This window comes from Lepidochelys kempii, chromosome 3, assembly GCF_965140285.1.
Source record: "Lepidochelys kempii isolate rLepKem1 chromosome 3, rLepKem1.hap1, whole genome shotgun sequence".
In the NCBI taxonomy this organism is placed as follows: domain Eukaryota; kingdom Metazoa; phylum Chordata; order Testudines; family Cheloniidae; genus Lepidochelys; species Lepidochelys kempii.
This window is the reverse complement of record NC_136382.1, coordinates 70,198,602-70,215,796: the sequence shown is the minus strand read 5'-3', so window position 1 is coordinate 70,215,796 and position 17,195 is coordinate 70,198,602. Positions and strand designations below refer to the sequence as shown.

General features: G+C 39.6%; 2 protein-coding genes across 13 annotated transcripts in view; one reads left to right on the top strand and one right to left on the bottom strand.

Moving 5' to 3' along the window:
- The window catches only part of ANKRD6 (ankyrin repeat domain 6), a 171,513-nt gene that overhangs the window by 6,086 nt on the left and 148,232 nt on the right, over positions 1–17,195 (bottom strand). For 4 of the 7 annotated variants that reach the window (XM_073336725.2, XM_073336724.2, XM_078852145.1 and 1 more), the window contains 11 exons: positions 15,858–15,956; positions 12,685–12,783; positions 9,388–9,486; positions 7,336–7,434; positions 5,465–5,563; positions 5,155–5,232; positions 4,755–4,859; positions 4,266–4,403; positions 3,882–4,061; positions 1,362–1,514; positions 680–793 (listed from right to left, as the gene is read on the bottom strand). In XM_073336725.2, coding sequence (XP_073192826.1) covers positions 680–793; positions 1,362–1,514; positions 3,882–4,061; positions 4,266–4,403; positions 4,755–4,859; positions 5,155–5,232; positions 5,465–5,563; positions 7,336–7,434; positions 9,388–9,486; positions 12,685–12,783; positions 15,858–15,956 — 1,263 coding nt within the window. The remainder of the gene's footprint in view (positions 1–679; positions 794–1,361; positions 1,515–3,881; positions 4,062–4,265; positions 4,404–4,754; positions 4,860–5,154; positions 5,233–5,464; positions 5,564–7,335; positions 7,435–9,387; positions 9,487–12,684; positions 12,784–15,857; positions 15,957–17,195) is intronic. The other 3 variants (XM_073336732.2, XM_073336730.2, XM_073336731.2) reach the window with 2 other exon arrangements.
- Positions 1–17,195, top strand: part of LYRM2 (LYR motif containing 2) — a 62,249-nt gene that overhangs the window by 15,881 nt on the left and 29,173 nt on the right. For 2 of the 6 annotated variants that reach the window (XR_013635550.1, XR_013635553.1), the window contains exons 4-5: positions 2,114–2,154; positions 4,964–5,313. The exons of 1 other annotated variant lie outside the window; for it this stretch is intronic. The gene's annotated coding sequence lies outside the window, so the exon portion shown is untranslated. Of the gene's footprint in view, positions 1–2,113; positions 3,170–4,963; positions 5,314–15,529; positions 15,685–17,195 lie in introns of those variants that run through there. 3 more of the 6 variants (XR_013635549.1, XR_013635551.1, XR_013635552.1) reach the window with 3 other exon arrangements.

The window sequence follows — 17,195 nt, the reverse complement described above, 5'->3', positions numbered from 1 at the left end:
TAATAGTGGCTTATTTGCAGCAATGCTCAATTTGGGAAAAGTGTGGTATTGCCATAATGCTACAGGGAAGGGATTGTAGTCTTCTGCCTCTCTCCATGAAAGTGTTTTTCAGAGGAAGAGGGCAGGAAAAGATCAAGGAAAAGAGTGTTTGAGGAAGGGGATCGTCTCAGCGTACAGTGAAAAGATCACCTAAGGAGGAAAAAGTAAAGTATCCTTTTTAGGTTGTAGAAAGCAGGTTTAAAATTCCTTTAAAAAAAATTGTACATTTAAAAAATCACGCTTAGTCTATCCAAAAGACACTCTGGTGACAGAAGAACTAATAAAATGACCACCAGGATCAAGAGAGTAAAAGTTGAAAGGGATGTTCTTGAGTCAAATTTTCAAAATGTTGTGTGTTGTTAAAACTTCTAGTGATTATTTTAAGGAAAAGAATTCTTTGTTAAAAGTTTCCATACACCCAACCCTGAGTTGTCAGAGCTCAGACCAGATTTTACCTTCCTGACTTCTGGAAACTCCCCAGCCCCACCAAAATAACCTTTTAAAGTCCACTTCAAATATTTCAGAGGGCCAGATAAGCATCCAGACGTTTCACTGCTTACTGGAACCAAACTTTCAACTAATCCATCCCTTACTGCTATTTATTTATGTTAATTGTGTAGAACAGTTGTTCCTCCCATACCTGCCGTTTCTCTCCCTCAGTTTTTTCGAGTTCAGCGTGCTGCTGAAGGCGATGAAGGCACTCTCTTCTCTCTGCAGACAGCCTCTCAGCCATTAACTTATCTAAAACACGGAGCTGTGGTAGAACACAAAAGCTCAGTTCAAAAGACCACGTTAGGAAAAAATCAGTGTACATTGATAAATTATCATGAATCTTTTGACTCTCACCCTTCATTTCTAGGAACAGTATCAACTAGTATTAGAACTTGCTTACAAGAAGGGGGATGGGGAAGGGGCACTCACAAAGCTGTACAATTAAAAGTAATTAAAAACTTGTTTTCACTGAAATTTTAAAGCATGATAATTTTAAACATTCCCTTCATTGAATCCCAACAGCTGCAGCATTGTCTTCAGTCTATCAGACCCTAAAAGTGAAGCTAACCAGTTCTGATTCACTATGCAAAGTGAGCACAGAAGGTCACCTGTACAGTTTATTTTAACTATTATTCTTCTCAGGACTCTGGCTTGTAACAATAGATCTCCCGGTGGAACATCATAGTTTAAAGGTCACAAGTGTGAATTAGATTTATTTATATATACATACACACACACACACACACACACACACACACACAATGAAAATATTTACTGAGACTTAACCATGTTTCTAACATTAATAGCATATCTCTGGACCATTTTCTTACTTGATGTTGAGTTTTGTTTTCCATCTGTCCCAGCTTGATATTCATCTTATCCTGCACTGTCCCAAACTCAGCTTTTATCTCCTCCACGGTTGCCTCCAGCTGATTCTCCAGTTTATTAATCAGTGGCTCACAACGACATCCATTTATTGGGGCCTAAGAGCACAAGGAATTGCAAAATAGCTTTATTTTATCCCTCTGTCCTATTAACACTCAAAACAGTCAGTAAATTTTCACTACTTCTTCTATAATTGAACTTCCTGCCACCCTAGCTAATCTGCTTTGGTACTGTATTACTGTCCTGATAACCTCTCATGGCCTGCATGAAGAAGGAAACAAATATATGAAGTATATTTTGTTTGGGAATGATGTAGGCTGGGGTTCTGCAATCTGATCTGCATGGAGCACTGTTGACTTCACTGAGACTCCAGATGGGTAACAAGGATCCATCTTGCAAATCCAATTACAGGATTGGGGCCTGAGACCTAACGTTATGATTCTTATTGATGCTGTAAAATTGGGGAGGGGAGTTGTTGGTTTTGGGGTGTTCTTTTGCTTTTGATGCTATAAAACTGATTTGTTTTGGCTTCTGACTTTTCTTTAACCTGAACATTTTGCTCAGTTTCCTTCAATTGCAATTTAAAATCCCATATATATCATTGCATAACCCTCTTCGCTGCACTAGCATTCCTCTCATCCTCACCTGTCTGCTGGCAACTTCTCTCACACACATCTCTTTGCCTTCTTCCTTGCAGCCTCCCTGAGCTCATCGGCAAGAACCCTGCTATGTCCAAACGTAAGTCTCTCAAAGCCCCACTCATGCCATGCTGCCTATAAGTAAATGTAACTGACATGTATGCAGATCCTTACTTCTTGTTCCTTTCCCCCTTAACCTTTCCCTACCTCTGTCCTTAGACTGAGGGATTCTTGGGGCAGCAGGAACCATCCCTCATTGAACGTATAGAAATTGCCCAGCTCTTCCTGGGCACTACCATAGAAATAATTAAATAAATAAAATAACAGCTCTGCCTCAGGTTTCTTTCTTGAATCCCACATCTAACATCAGAATAGTCCTCATTGTGCTCGGCTCTGGAATTTTCCAATCCTTCCTCCAAAGTTTCTACTTCTTGAGGCCTCCGGCCATCATGGCAACAGAGTATATGAGGTCTGCAATAGATGCTCTTCAGTTTCTGTTAAATTCCATCCTACCTTCTGATATACACGATTCCCCAAGTGCAGCAAGGGAGAATAAAGGTTTATGTTCAGATTCAGAGATGGGAAGCACTGCTTTCCTGAATGTGTCTTGGTACAAAATGCATAAAAGCAGCAGTAGTTAGATGGAATAGACCCATCAGATCAAAGTCACTTACATTTCAATAGGGGAATCACTTGATAATTTATTGCATGCTTTTGTGTTGTTCTAAAAATGGCTTTAAGTGAATATTTGCAGATTCACATTTAGGGGAACTATACTAAGTCAAACAAATGGGTGGAATATCCATTGCATATTCACGAGGTTAGCAAATTACAGTGTCTGAAGTGCAGTGAGTTTATGTGGTTTGGTATTCCCTGTTCACTAACCACTCTGCTCTATTTCATATGGGTTGAGTTAAATCTCAGTGAAATTGGGGAGGGGCATAACCATCACCCTTCATTTAAGATAGTTGTAAAGAAGCTATTAAAGCATCTTTATGGAACCAAGTAGCTGAAACAATAGGAGCTTCTACCCAACACAAAAGCACATAGGAGGCTGTTCAGGAATTAGAACTAGATGGGTTCAGGGGCTTTGCTGCATATTGTTTTAGTACAGGGACATGTCTGAGAAAAAGTAGGAGAAACGCCACAGAAGGAGACACAAGCAAGCAGCAAGCCTGTTTAATTCTTCTTGTGTTCACAGAGAAAGGTCTTTGTTCATTATTTGTAAGTAAGCAGGATTGTATCAAAGAAATACCTGACATCAATTTCTTCTTAGGGAAACAGCTTGCAAGACCCTGAATTTTGGCTAACCTTACAGGTCAAAAAGGGGCAATAGTATGTTAAACCCAGCCTCTAGTAATTCTTGAACTCCAACAGACACAATTTAGTAAAGAGAAGAAACTGAAACATAAAGGTATTGCACATATTCAGGCTTTCTGTTTGGACTGTAAACTCTTCAGGGCAGAGACTGTGCATTTCTTTTCATTTATAAAGCTTCTAGCTTTTCCTACTGGAAATAGGTAATAACATTCCAAAGTGGAAACTTGCAAGATTCTAGTGTCATTTTCAATCATTGTGTGCACCTTGTCTACAAATAGAAAATGCTTCATTTATCAAAACCTCTTAAACATACACTTCATGGTATGCATAAAACCACCTTACTGTTGCCAGGCTTCATTCTAAAATACTGGTGAATCCCATACAACAAACTGAAGAATTAACAACATAATACATAGTCAGAGGCCATCTCTGTTTCATTTCCTAACTGTGCTCAAATCCAGTTGGCACTTGTACTTCACTAATTTTTTATTGTGATAGCTTGTTTACCTGCATTACTTTACCATCCTTTCCACGATACAGTGTGTAAAGCTGGTAGGCTCTGAACTCATGTGGGGGTGGTGGAGATGAGCAACGATGTTTACTTCTACGATGCTTAGGTAAGCTCTGCTGCGGACCAGAGAGTGTCTGCTGGTCAGCTGGTGAAGCAGGGTCTGAGAGTGCTGAAATCTGAAACACACACAACATTCCCCAATTTACAAAAAAAAACAAACAACCCAATAAATGACTGCTGCTTGGAATCTGAGAAAATTAGCTGACTCCTGTCTCAGACCGGAAGGCTGGAGAGATGGTGTACTTACCCCTTTGCTAGGAGATGGGAACTCTGTATTGTTTAACAGTAGTCCCTCTCTGTTACTTTAAATTTATTGGTACCTTTTCTCTGGGCTTTTTCTTTTTGTTATTCTTTCCTTTGGGCTCTGGTGAAGTTGACCGTGGTTCATCTTTCAGATCTCCTTTCTTCTGAGGCACCTGGTCACTGCTGTGAGTATCCTCAGCAGCTGACACACTGCCCTATTTAAAACAGAGACAGGGAGTTGTGAGGGCTTGTCTTTGCTACATCCCTAATTTTAAGTTGTTTTGCACAGTAGTGCATAGAGAATCACCACCAGAGGGTCTTCAACAGCAATGCAAGATGCACTGCGCTGGCCAGGGTTAACAGTATACCTTGCTCTGAGCATCCCTAAGAATTATAAAGCTGGAAACTCATATAGGATTGGTTGCAGTCAGGGACCTGTGTGTTTCTCCAGGTGCCTGCTGCACAGCTACACAAAAGGTGAATTCAGTGCTGAAGGATTTTATTGTAATCGCTAGGTCAGACTTCCCTGCCTTTCAACACATTAAGCTGGAAATGCTTGGCTGTACCTTACTCTGTACCACCTCATCTCTTGGTACAGACTGAGCTCGTCTTTCCTCCTTGAGTTTTTCTCTCTTCTTTCTAAGGCTTCTTCCACGGTTAAAGCGTAAGACCTGAAGCAAGGAGGCATTTCCAATCAATAACATCATCACTTTTTTCACTGTCTTATTACAAAAACTGGGTAATGAGACAAGCTTATTTATTTGCTATCCCACAGAGCCTTTTTAGGGGGACACACTCTTCTAATTTGCCCTGCACATCAGTGCACAAGTGGGCATTTAAGGCGGTAGAACCCTAGCAACACTGGAACCCAACTGCCGCTGTGTGCGCGCTCCAGGAGCTATCCAAGAACATTCCTGCCAAAGGGTGCTCTGGGGTTTGTTACTAATAAAGACATTTATAATGTACCTGTGGTGCCTTAGCAAGGAGAAGAGCAACGTCAGGATTATCATGCTGTCTAGCAACCTCTAGAGGAGTCTGACCTGCCTGAAAAGAAAAAAAAATACATTATTTCCTTCAACTAGCATCAAAAAAATAAATTTCTGAAATATCTCCCCTAAAGTCAAAGAGTTGTGTGTGTGTTTGTATAAAATAATCAAGCATTTTAATTTACTTAACAGCTAATGTCTACATATTATCAGCCAACATTTGAAAAATCTGCAGAAAATATCTTTGAAACATTATCATAAAGAATCAAAGTAATTCTGCGTGTACTTACATTGTTGACAATTGACCCATCAGCCCCTGCTTCCAGTAAGAGTTTGACCACCTTTTTGTGATTTAAAGCAGCAGCTACATGAAGTGCAGTATCTCCAGTCTGAAATTTACAAAGTAGAATACAACATGCTAGCAGACATCTTTGATTTGTATGTACTGCATTTCCAGTTTCTTCGTGCCCCTTTATGGTTCAGTAGGTCCAAATGTAGTTACATGAACTGAACTTTAATAAGGACTGATCAACAGAGAGGCAGACTAAGATTTGGGCTAAATCACATCATTTTGAGGAAGGCAGCTAGGGTTGGGATTAGCCATATTCCTATTAAATTAACTGATCCATGTGAATATGCTCACAGAGGAAAATTATGTTGGAGACCCAAAAGCGCTTGACCCAAATCTGTCCTCAAATGCAGGGGTGCAACATTGCTGAGGGCAGAATGTTATAGTGTATCCTCATCTCTGTGACAGTTTTATAGGTTTGATTATCTGGACTTCGATGCCCTCGTGTTACGAACATACGAGCCACTTCTTGAGCTTGACAAGCTGGAAAATGATCTTGGATAAACTGCAATAAGACAGTTTGTTTTTTACTTGATATGTTGATGTTTCTTAAAACAACTCTTAGAACATAGCAACCTAAGTGATTACACAATATATACGTGGTCAGAGCACTAGAGCATTCATTTCACCTTTGGACATGTATTGCAAGTACAAATGAAAAACAACTTTGGTACCACTGAACACATGCAACACAGATAACATATGCTTGCCAGCAACAATTTAGGAGAATCTGGCACTGAAGACAGATATGTTACAGGTCAGCTTTAGGCTGTCTGGGTAATATTGTGGAGTACAGGCAGAATGGTTTCTGCTTGTACCATGCTAATCCTAGTCAATATCATCACTCAGTAACTCACAAGCAACTAAATTCATCCCCCTAAACAATACTGCATATTAATGTATGAAATTGCATAGCCAATTTAAATTGGCTGAAACCCATTCAATTTGCTGTAATATTTTCCATTTGAAAAACAACATTGTACATACAAATCAGAAAACATAAGTATGATCCTGCACTATGCCTATACGGAAAATGTCTCAGTAACATTAGTTCGTAAAGTACCATATAAATTATTTTTCTTAGCAGATTTAGTACATTTTTTTAAATGCACTAATCCATTCTGTTGTACCACCCAGCTAAGCTGTTCAGTTGGGGCAGCATTTGCTTGTTTCTCCTGTAAAATAAACCTGGATGGTTAATCCTCATGTAGCTTAATCATTCCATTGTACTTAACACAAGTTTTCCTTGAATTTTCCATGTTTTTGCTTCCCACTAAAGCAATAAGGACTGGACAAATAGAGAATATACTACAAAATGTTAATAAAAATGTAATTTATGTAGCATCATAAATCGCCTTACAAACATTAATCAGTTCTGCCTCTCTACACTTCTGTGAGGCAGGTAATATTATGATCCCTCCTTTACCGGGGAGTAAACTGAGGCACAAAGAGGTGAAGTGTCTTGCCCAGTGTGATCACATCTAGTGATCACAATCTGCTCTAACCACTAGTTCACTCCTGTTTCCCATTTAAAAAAAAAAACAGAAATATATTTCTATATAGCATAATAAATAGAAAATGTTATAAATTAGAAATGTAAATGCAGCAACATGTTCTGAAATGATAACAAACCACAGGCACCCCATTTCTTTAAGGCTATTCTTAGAAGCCCAGGTATCTTTAGATTACAGTGAAATGAACATTAAAAGGGAGTATTTACAGTGGGCCCCATATGTGATCAATGGTCCCTCATTTCAGTTATTAGCCCTATAAAAAGGGTGCCTGGCTGCAGTGAATAGTTCATGCACTGACCTGGTTCTTTTCATGGACAGAACAGAAAGCACTGAGGAGTACCCTAATGATGGGCAAGTGATTATAACGAGCAGCAACGTGCAAACAGGTATCTCCTGCCTGCAAACAGAAATAAAGCTCTAAGCATGTAGTCACAATAGAAAAGCTAATGCTTGTCAGGGTGTTTGGGGATGAAGTAAGCTATTTAACACTGAACTGGAGATGTGGTGAATGACATAGAAGCATCTTTATTTAATTGTTTTTTGGGATCAAATGGCTTAGCTGCTTTATATTTTTACCTCTGAATTTGTATGGAAAGCCAGTGAAACCAAGCAACTGTTTCTGTTATTGTACAATGGGGGAAGTGCAGAGGATGTATCTCAAGGAAGCTATGGACTAGATTTTCAGCTGGTATAAACTGTCATAGCTCCATTGAGGTTCTGGCCCTATGTTCATTATATATAGCCAGCACTGTTAACTTCTTCTTAGCATATGTGCAATATGCCTCAGGTGGCATGTGACCAGGATTCATCACCAAATTTGGTCCACTGGTTGAATCATTAGCTTCTCTGGCTCAGGCTGGGTACTGATGGGGAGTGCGACATAAATGCTGATCCACTCCCCCCAGCACTGTTAACTTGGAAAGGGTATTGACTGCCCTAGACCTTCAACACATCTCAAGCATTACACCATTATCAACCTGAAACAAATGGGGAAAACATTTGCTTCAAACAATGCTAAAATTACTTAGTAGAGGAAGTGGATGGAGAGGTGGTGGAGAAATTATGCCTGGTAGGAGGGGTCAGGAAGTAGCATATCCTAGGGACTTTTTTGAAAAGCCAGTTCTAATACACCACATGCTATTTGGTAAAGAATGAATAATCATGGCTGGAAAGATTTAGCAATATCCAGAGCGGGGGTGTGAATTCCAGTCAAGGCAAGGAAATGCCCCTTTCTATTTCTGTGTTGCCTTTTTATTGCATGTGTGCTAGATGAGTTGGTTGGTTCTACTGAAATCAAAACTAATGTGAACTTTTTATAGTATCTCAACATAATTAAAATGGGACTCGTATGACCTTCTACAACAGGGTCACCAATATAGACACACACAATTCACAAAGTTCTTGGACATGGGCTGGAAATTCTATAATGGATGCAAAACGCAAGGCCTCAAGCAGTTAGAGTACAGTGCTCTTTTGCAGGCTTTGCTATGTTTAAACTCAGGTATATCTGGCTCCAATTTTTGTTTTGTTTTGTTTCTGTTTTATGCCAGATCCCCAATAAAGGGAGGAAAGCAGTTTGAAAATTCAAAACCATGTGAAGTTCTTCGGTTTGATAGATGAGCCCCCCCCCCCCCCCCCCAGGAGTGTCTCTGAAGAATTTCCTTGGACTCTTACAGAACCCTCTAAAGATTTCCACTTTTCAAACACAGGGGAGGACTCCACCTGCAGACTTCTATTACAGTATTCGGGTGGGGCAAAGAGGATGGATCTAGACTATTCTCAGTGGTAGCGGATGACAGGACAAGGAGTAATGGTCTCAAGTTGCAGTGGGGGAGATTTAGGTTGGATATTAGGAAAAACTTTTTCACTAGGAGGGTGGTGAAACACTGGAATGCGTTACCTAGGGAGGTGGTGGAATCTCCTTCCTTAGAAGTTTTTAAGGTCAGGCTTGACAAAGCCTGGGATGATTTAATTGGGGATCGGTCCTGCTTTGAGCAGGGGGTTGGACTAGATGACCTCCTGAGGTCCCTTCCAACCCTGATATTCTATGATTCTCTGTCTTCAAAATGAGCAACCAAGGATAGCTTCCGTTCAGGTGCATGTAACAGCAGAAAACAATGCATACATCTTTAATTTTTCTGTCCCCCTCCCACTTCAAAACGGTTATAAGTAACACCTTCATTAGTCTTATCACAAAACATTTTTAAACCCCACTGTTTAGTCACTTAGTTGTTATTTTCCTCCCAGCCCTCATAACAAACAGAAAGGCAAAGTTTGATATTTTGAAAGCTGTATTTCCACAAGCTGAAGAAGTATAATCATTTTAAAAAATATTTTTTTTTAAGCTTACATTATTTTTGAGATCTGCCTGAGATCCTCCAAGTAACAAAACACGAGTACTTTGGGAATGGCTATTTTGGCAGGCCAAGTGCAGAGGTGTGTTACCTGCCTTAGGAAAGAGACAGAAAAATACAAAAGCCATCTTTAGAAAATAGACATAAGTCAAAAAACAAAGCAAGCAAACACTACCACCCCATCTCAATAAACGTGTGTCTCATTGAAGGTCTCCACATTTGTGCTCTGACAAAACAAAGGTGGAAGTGAATTCTAGACCCCGGGATCCCTCATGGAATGCCCGGCTCTCCTGTTTACACCTGGAGGGGCTGTCAGCTCACATATGCATATATGTGCGTGTTTGTGGGCACAGTGTGAGTAAATATGCACATGGTTACATTTGTCTTATAAATGTAATTCCTGTTTCTTTGCACAAAGAAACATGCTGCTCCATGGCTTTGTACTTTAATTCCTGAATGAAAGTATGTTTGAATTCCTGTGGTCTGTTAGGTAATCAAGGGTCAAAGCTATTTCCAGTCTATTAGGGTAGTTATGGAAATCAGCACATGTATAGATAATGGGGGCAGAGTGATGGTTTTAGGCTGCAGAGAGCTTGTATATTTACAATGCATGAAAGTCTTCAGGCAGAAATAGGAAAAGAACTTGGTGAGTTACTAAGGGTCCAGAGAAAAGCAAAGATGAGTTTTGTTACAGGTGGAAGTTCACATGTGGAAAAGTTTGTGTGTTTATTCTTCTGAAGGGCTGAGGGGTTTTGTTGGCCTGAGAGTTTAGGGCTTGTCTACACCAGTGAGGCAGGGTTATTTTATACTAACTGCAATTTTTTGCTTGTTTTTTCAATAAAATGGGCTCTGTCCACATGACACAATCCTTCTTTCAAATTAACTGGCCAGTTAGTGTAAATTGGACAATCCACTTTGAAAATGGCTTGAGTTCATTTTGAAGTAAGTTAGTGCAGAAGAAGGTTTGTGTGGACACATCTGCATTCTAGATTAATTTTTCAGTCCCTCCGATGGTATCCCTGACTGCATTGCTTCACTCCATGCTGGCTGACAGCAGTTTGAAAATGGGCTGACTTGCAAAAGACATGAACCATGGGAGACGAGGAAAGGAATCCTGGAAATCTGCTGCTGTGAACCTCAAGTCACAGAATTCTAGTGGCTTCAGGTAGGGTATCCTATAGTGCACCATCAGAAAAATCCCAGAATACATAGAGACCAGCAGCGGGGAAAAGCACCATGGGATACCTGCCTGATATGTTGAGAGCTTATTTCAAAAGAAGTCAGTGCTGCGTGTGCACACTGATTAAGAGGGAAGTATATAGTAAAAGCTGTATGGATACAATTATTTCGGAATAGTTATTCCACAGCTGTTAATGTGCACAAACTTAATCCAAAAGCACACACCCACACACACATGTAGACAAGTCCTTAGAGTATTTGTTTTGTTGATCTTTGTCGTTGAGCCTGCAATAGGTTTGCTTGGATCTGAAAATGTGATCAGCTCAAGTAAAAGGGTTTTAGGCATTATCAGGCTCCCTGCTTCTTTTTCATTCTCCTCCCAATTATCCTCCTTTTCATGTCTCACCTACTGCTCAAACACCAGTCATCGCTTGCACATTTTGAATTGGAAGAACTCTTAGAGGAGTCTTAAGTCTTTGATTCAACATTACTGTGTAGTGCAGTTCTGAATACAAGTCTCTGAACTGTAGCAGGCATTACAGACTTTTTTTCTCTGAACAAAGTTAAATGAAGAGATTTTTTCCCTTGGGTTATTCTCTGAAGAGCCTGTACAGTTCTTTCATTATTATCTGTTAGAAGTGTAAATTCGAGCAGCAAGGCAGAGAAATGAGGCTGCAGCACTTTGGTAGAAATTCACAAAAATTACAGAGGAAGCACAGGGAACTTAGAGCTCAAAGAGTGGACCTGGCTCCTGCTCCTACTGAATGGCAAAACTCCCATTGACTTTAGTGACAGGAACTGGACTCAAGTTGTACTGATTTGGAAAAAGACCCCTCTGATTTCCCAGCCTCCTAAATATGACCGGAAAGTTACAGACTGTTCACGGATGTAAAAACGCTAGTACTGATCTCACAGAATAATGTTTGCCATAATGATGCATCCAATGAAGTGAGCTGTAGCTCACGAAAGCTTATGCTCAAATAAATTGGTTAGTCTCTAAGGTGCCACAAGTACTCCTTTTCTTTTTGCGAATACAGACTAACACGGCTGTTACTCTGAAACCATTCATTGTATAGTTTAGTTTTACCAACTGTAGTTCTTTTGAACTGTTGGCTTATTTCATAGTTTTATAGACATGTTTACTGAAATTGTATGGAACGTTTTTTAAAGGAAAATTACAAGGTAAAATAAGGTTTCAGAGTAGCAGCCGTGTTAATCTGTATTCGCAAAAAGAAAAGGAGGACTTGTGGCACCAAGTATAGAAGCTCTACATTCCTGTTGCCTGTAACAACACATAGTGATGTCCAAGAAATCTGACTGCTCAACTGGCTGAACATTCCCAACCTTAATTTAGCATATATTGCCCCTTGCTGGTTTTCAGCTTATTCCATTAACCTTTTGACTAGTGAGTGGGGAAAAAAATCTCCCAAAGGTATTTCATTTTGATCTTAGCAAAATTGTTTATGTCACGGTATATTGCACCAATTTATGATATAATTTTACAGTCCTCACTTGGTACTCTATGTTTGTGTTATAAAATATCTTGTTTGCAGTTCTGGTGGGTCATATATTCAGTTCTCCTGAATTGCTCATAAGATATTATAATAGAAAGAGAGACACACTTGGAGTTCCTCACAAATTTTTAACAAGACTAAATCCTGGTACATTAATGGAAACATTGTAACAAAAGATATACGGTTTTCCTTGTTTTGTGGTTTATGCATTCATTTGACTGTAACTTCTGATAAATTGGATTTTAATGCTATTTCCCTATTAGTTCAATTAATATTCATTTTAATCATGCCCATCACAATGAATCCACTCAATATAAATTAGGACACAGCAGAGGTTTCTCTAAGAATTCCAGTGTTCTTCAGCCATAATTAATGTATCATTCAAAGGATTACTGAGCTCCTCCTGTTTCAGCTGTCACAATACAAAATTTCCTCATGGTTGCAGTGGAATCATCCAGGCATAATTAATTCAAAGAGAATGAGAAATCCCACGAGGAACTAGACCACCACCTGTTAAGAAATGCCATTACCAGAGATCACCACCAATGAGAAACAGCCATTTTACATCGGAACTGAAAGCTCTTTCTACATGCATCTCACCTTGTTTCTGGCAAGAACATTAGCGCCTGCTTTAACGAGCAGTTTGGCAGACTGACTGAATCCATGCCAACATGCTTCATGAAGCGCTGTATTCCCATCCTGAAGAGCACACACACAAGAGCAGCAGTTTAGGGTGTTGTGTCCACACATACAGGAATGTTACATTCAGAATGTAAGTGCTGTACCCCTCTTCGGGCATTAAAAATCATTTCCCTTTTCTTGCTATCTAATTCTGTTTGGGGATAGGCATATGTATGCTAGACCTAGGCTTAAACAACTTCCATGGGCATCCTCCTACTTTCAACCCTCCCTGCCTCTACTTCACCAACCTCTGAGTTCCTAACCAAGCATAACATTATACTGACATGTGTGCAGTATGTGCTCCATTGCTTTTCTTTGTTGGCATCCTTTCGTCTGCAAGAGATGGTGGGAATTGCAGCCTATGATGTAGATGGTTTCCTTTTCAACAGTTAGAATTAGACCTGTTCATGTGTTTGTGATTGACTTGTCTTCCAGTGGCTGTCGCAGAAAGACTATAAGCCCTAAAGATAGTAACAGCTAATCAAGAATTGTCCTTTAGTGACCTGTATTTGGAACAAAAGGTGATGGGAATTCTCTATGAAGTTCCATACAGTATGATTTAACTGATGACTGTGGTGGTGTTTATATAGAATCATAGAAATGCTGGGCTGGAAGGGACCTTGAGAGGTTCTCTAGTCCAACCCACTACACTGAGACAGGACCAAGAAAGCCTAGACCATCCGTGACAGGTTGTGCAATCTGTTAAAAGCCTTCAATGATGGAAATTACACAACCTCCCTTGGAAGCCTGTTCCAGCACTTTGTAGTTAGAACGTTTTTCCTAATATCTAAGCTAAATCATCCTTGCTGCATACTAAGTCCATTACTTCTTGTCCTCCCTTCAGTGCAGACTGAGAACAATTGATCACCATCATTTCTATACCAGCCCTTAAAATATCTGAAGACTGTTATTAGGTCCCCCCCTCAGTCTTTTCTCAAGGCTAAACATGCCCAGTTTTTTTAACCTTTCCTCATAGGTCAGGTTGCTAAACCTTTTATCGTTTTTCTTGTTCTCTAGATTCTCTCCAGTTTGTCCACATCTTTCTTAAAGTATGGCACACAGTACTCCACATGAGGCCTCACCAGTGCTAAGTAGAGTAGGACTGTTATCTCCCATGTCTTACATACAACACTCTTGTTAATACACCCTAGAATGATTTTAGCCTCTTTTTTGCAACTGCATCACACTGTTGACTCATATTGAATTTGTGATCCACTGTAACCCCCTAGGTCCTTTTCAGGCAGTACTGCTGCTTAGCCAGTTATTCCCCATTTTGTAGTTGTTTTTCATTCTTATGTGTAGTACTTTGCACTTGTCTTTATTTAATTTAATCTTGTTGAATTCAGACCAATTCTCCAATTTGTCAAGGTTGTTTTCAATTCTAATCCTCTGCTCCAAAATGCTTTCTACCCCTCCCATCTTGGTCTCATCTGCAGATTTTATAAGCACACTCTCTCCTTCATTATTCAAGTCATTAATGAAAATATTGATTAGTACCAGACCCAGAACAGGCCCCTATGCACCCCAATAGATACACTCTCCCAGTCTGACAGCAAACCAGATAACTGTTCCTTAAACCCTATTATCCTCTATCCTTTGCTTTCAAATTGGTTAACTTTTTTCAGTATCTTTCCAGGTATCAAAGCTAGGCTGACTGGTCTGTAATTCCTTGGGTCCTCTTTGTTTCCCTTTTAAATGCTAGGGGAACTTAGGTACTATGTTTCCTCTTCTCCAGTCCTCTGGGACCTCAGATTTCCTCCATGAGTTCTCAAAGATAATCGCTAGTGGTTCTGAGATTGCCTCAGCTATTTCCTTAAGTACCTTAGGATGAATTTCCTCAGGCCTGCTGACCTGAATATATACAATTTATCTAAATATTCTTTAACCCATTCTTTCCCCATTTTGGCTTGCTTTCCTTCCCCATACGTACATGGCAATGGGTTTTTACACTGTGCATAGTTGAGAAATGCAGTGAATTCTCACCAGGGCACATACATTTGTGCTACAGGACTGAAGGCAAAAAATAAGATCTGGGGGTGAAAAGGGTATCCCAATACCATCCCAGAGAGGGGTAAGGGTCCTATCAGACTTTTTGCTTTCATTTTGGTGCTGGGTCTGCAGACACCAAGGAAGTTCAAGGGCTGGGGAGAAGACTCTCCTGAAACCTCATACAGGTGGCTAGTAAAGCAAACCCCATAGAAGGCTTTTGCTTTATAGTTTTGGATGTCTCCCTCTGCCTAGAACTCAGCTTCTGACCTAAGCAGAGAGAGAGAATGTGTGTGTGTGTGTGAGAGTGTGTGGTTAGTAGATACTGGCTTTTATTAATAGCCTTATCTAAAATGTGGATTAAATAAAATCTGAAGTAGAATATGAGCTTTCACATATAGACCTACTTAGCTCATGTTTTCTCTACAGTCCAAAGCACTTCCTAGAGAATCAATATTGCAGCACTACCCTATGTATTGTTGCCCCCAGGGTACTATTTAACTTGATTCTCTATCTGATTAGTCTAGAAATATATTGGGAGTCAACTTGACGGGGTAGTGGTACATTATGTTGCTCAGCAACCAGCACTTTTTATTGCCCTGTCTGGCCACATATATATTACTTAGTTGGGCAGAAGCATCTCTGATTATATCAGGTAAATGACTTCCAGTTGCAAATGACAAAGAAATGATTCCCTCCCTAACTAATGATACCTCTGAAGAGGTATCAACATGGTTCCTTCACAGACATTCAGTTCGTATCTTTGCTTAACAAACAGCACTGCTCAGCCTCCACTGACCTACACCTGCCTCACTAGCTGGCTGATTCCCAATGTTTCCTTTGAAGCCTGTGGTCTTTATCATGTTGCCAACAATCAGCATCATGAGGAGAAAGTCAGACTCCTGGCTCAGAGATGATCTACTTATGTCAAATGTAAGTAAAACAGGAGTATATTTCCAAAGGGAAGTGGGGTTTCTTATCTGCATAATTGCTATTAAATTCAAATTAAATGGTTTACTCCAGAGTATAAATTCTAAACAGCATATTCCAAAGAATGATAATATTACAGTCTAGTGCAGTTATTATCCAACAGGTCTTCTCATTACCTTGTCTTGTCTGTCCAAAGCGCAACCCTCTTGAATGAGAGTTGCTATTACATCTGTATTTCCTACAACAGTAGCTCGGTGCAAGGCCGTCTGATCACCCTGTAAAAAGAAGCAATTTATTTTAATCAGTGCCTGTCCCATCTAATTTTGAATCCATATAAATATACACATACACATACTTTATACAGATATCATACACACATTCCATATACTGTAACTATATTTACATCACACATACCATTCAAATACTGGCTGTTGTTGAAAGCAATACCAATAAACTACAATCATTAAGGTTTCCAAGAGTAATGGAACCATTATATGGTTTACTATTGCAGACTAACAGTTTAGTATCTTTAATTCCTGAAAACACCTACAGCTCATTGTTACAACTTCTCACCAGAAGACTATCCCAGATGCAATATGGGGGTTACTTAGCACCTAGTTTAAAAATTATTACAGCATTACTAGATAGCCAGTTTAACATTAATTTTGGTTCCATACTTCCAAGGACCAACAATATCTAGGGAAGAAAAGGGCATAGAATTAAGATCTCTTAGTTGTATCTCATTACATCAGTCTTACAAGATCTTATCTTTGTGCTGGTTTGTTCATTCTCTGCAGCTATTTTGAGTCTGTGGTGCTGAAACAAATTCCATGATCTCAGCCACACAGTGAGAGAGAAAAGACGTTCCACAGTACCATACAGGAGACCTGGTTCTGATTACCAGTCAGAGCCTTTCGCTTCCCAGACTGGGAATCCTGTACAGTCCAGCTCACCTACATGGTGTTTGCCAAAACAAATGAATAGAAGAAATGTGGAATGTGTACAGAAAAGGAAAGTCTGGAGACAGCGAGAAGTAATAATCACAAAAATGACTTGTCTGATACAATCAGTATGACAGACTATAATGACAGACTATAATAAAACACTAAAAAGTGAAGATTGCCATGTTTTTGTCATACTTGACTGCAAGTATTTAGATCCAGATAACTGAATATAATTGGGGTAGTTGAATAATTGAATAGTTTGCTCCCGTACAGAGGGTGCTAGACAACTGGCAGGTGAGTTATAAATTGTTCTTAAGGGGGCTGTTTTTTTCTAGTGAGATTGAAGACATTATTAATTTTTACAGCAGTATTGCCAACCCTAAGCATTCAAAAATGCCGCCAATAAATGATGAAATTGGTTTAAAATCATGAGGCTGATTTTTAAAATAATACATTTTGGGTTAATTGTATTTCTTTTCTGTGTTTTGTGCCTTCAGGGCTCATGTTTTCAAGCTTTTCTCCACTACTGTGAAAGCTAGAATTTTTTTTAAACAAAAGCTAAGATTCTCA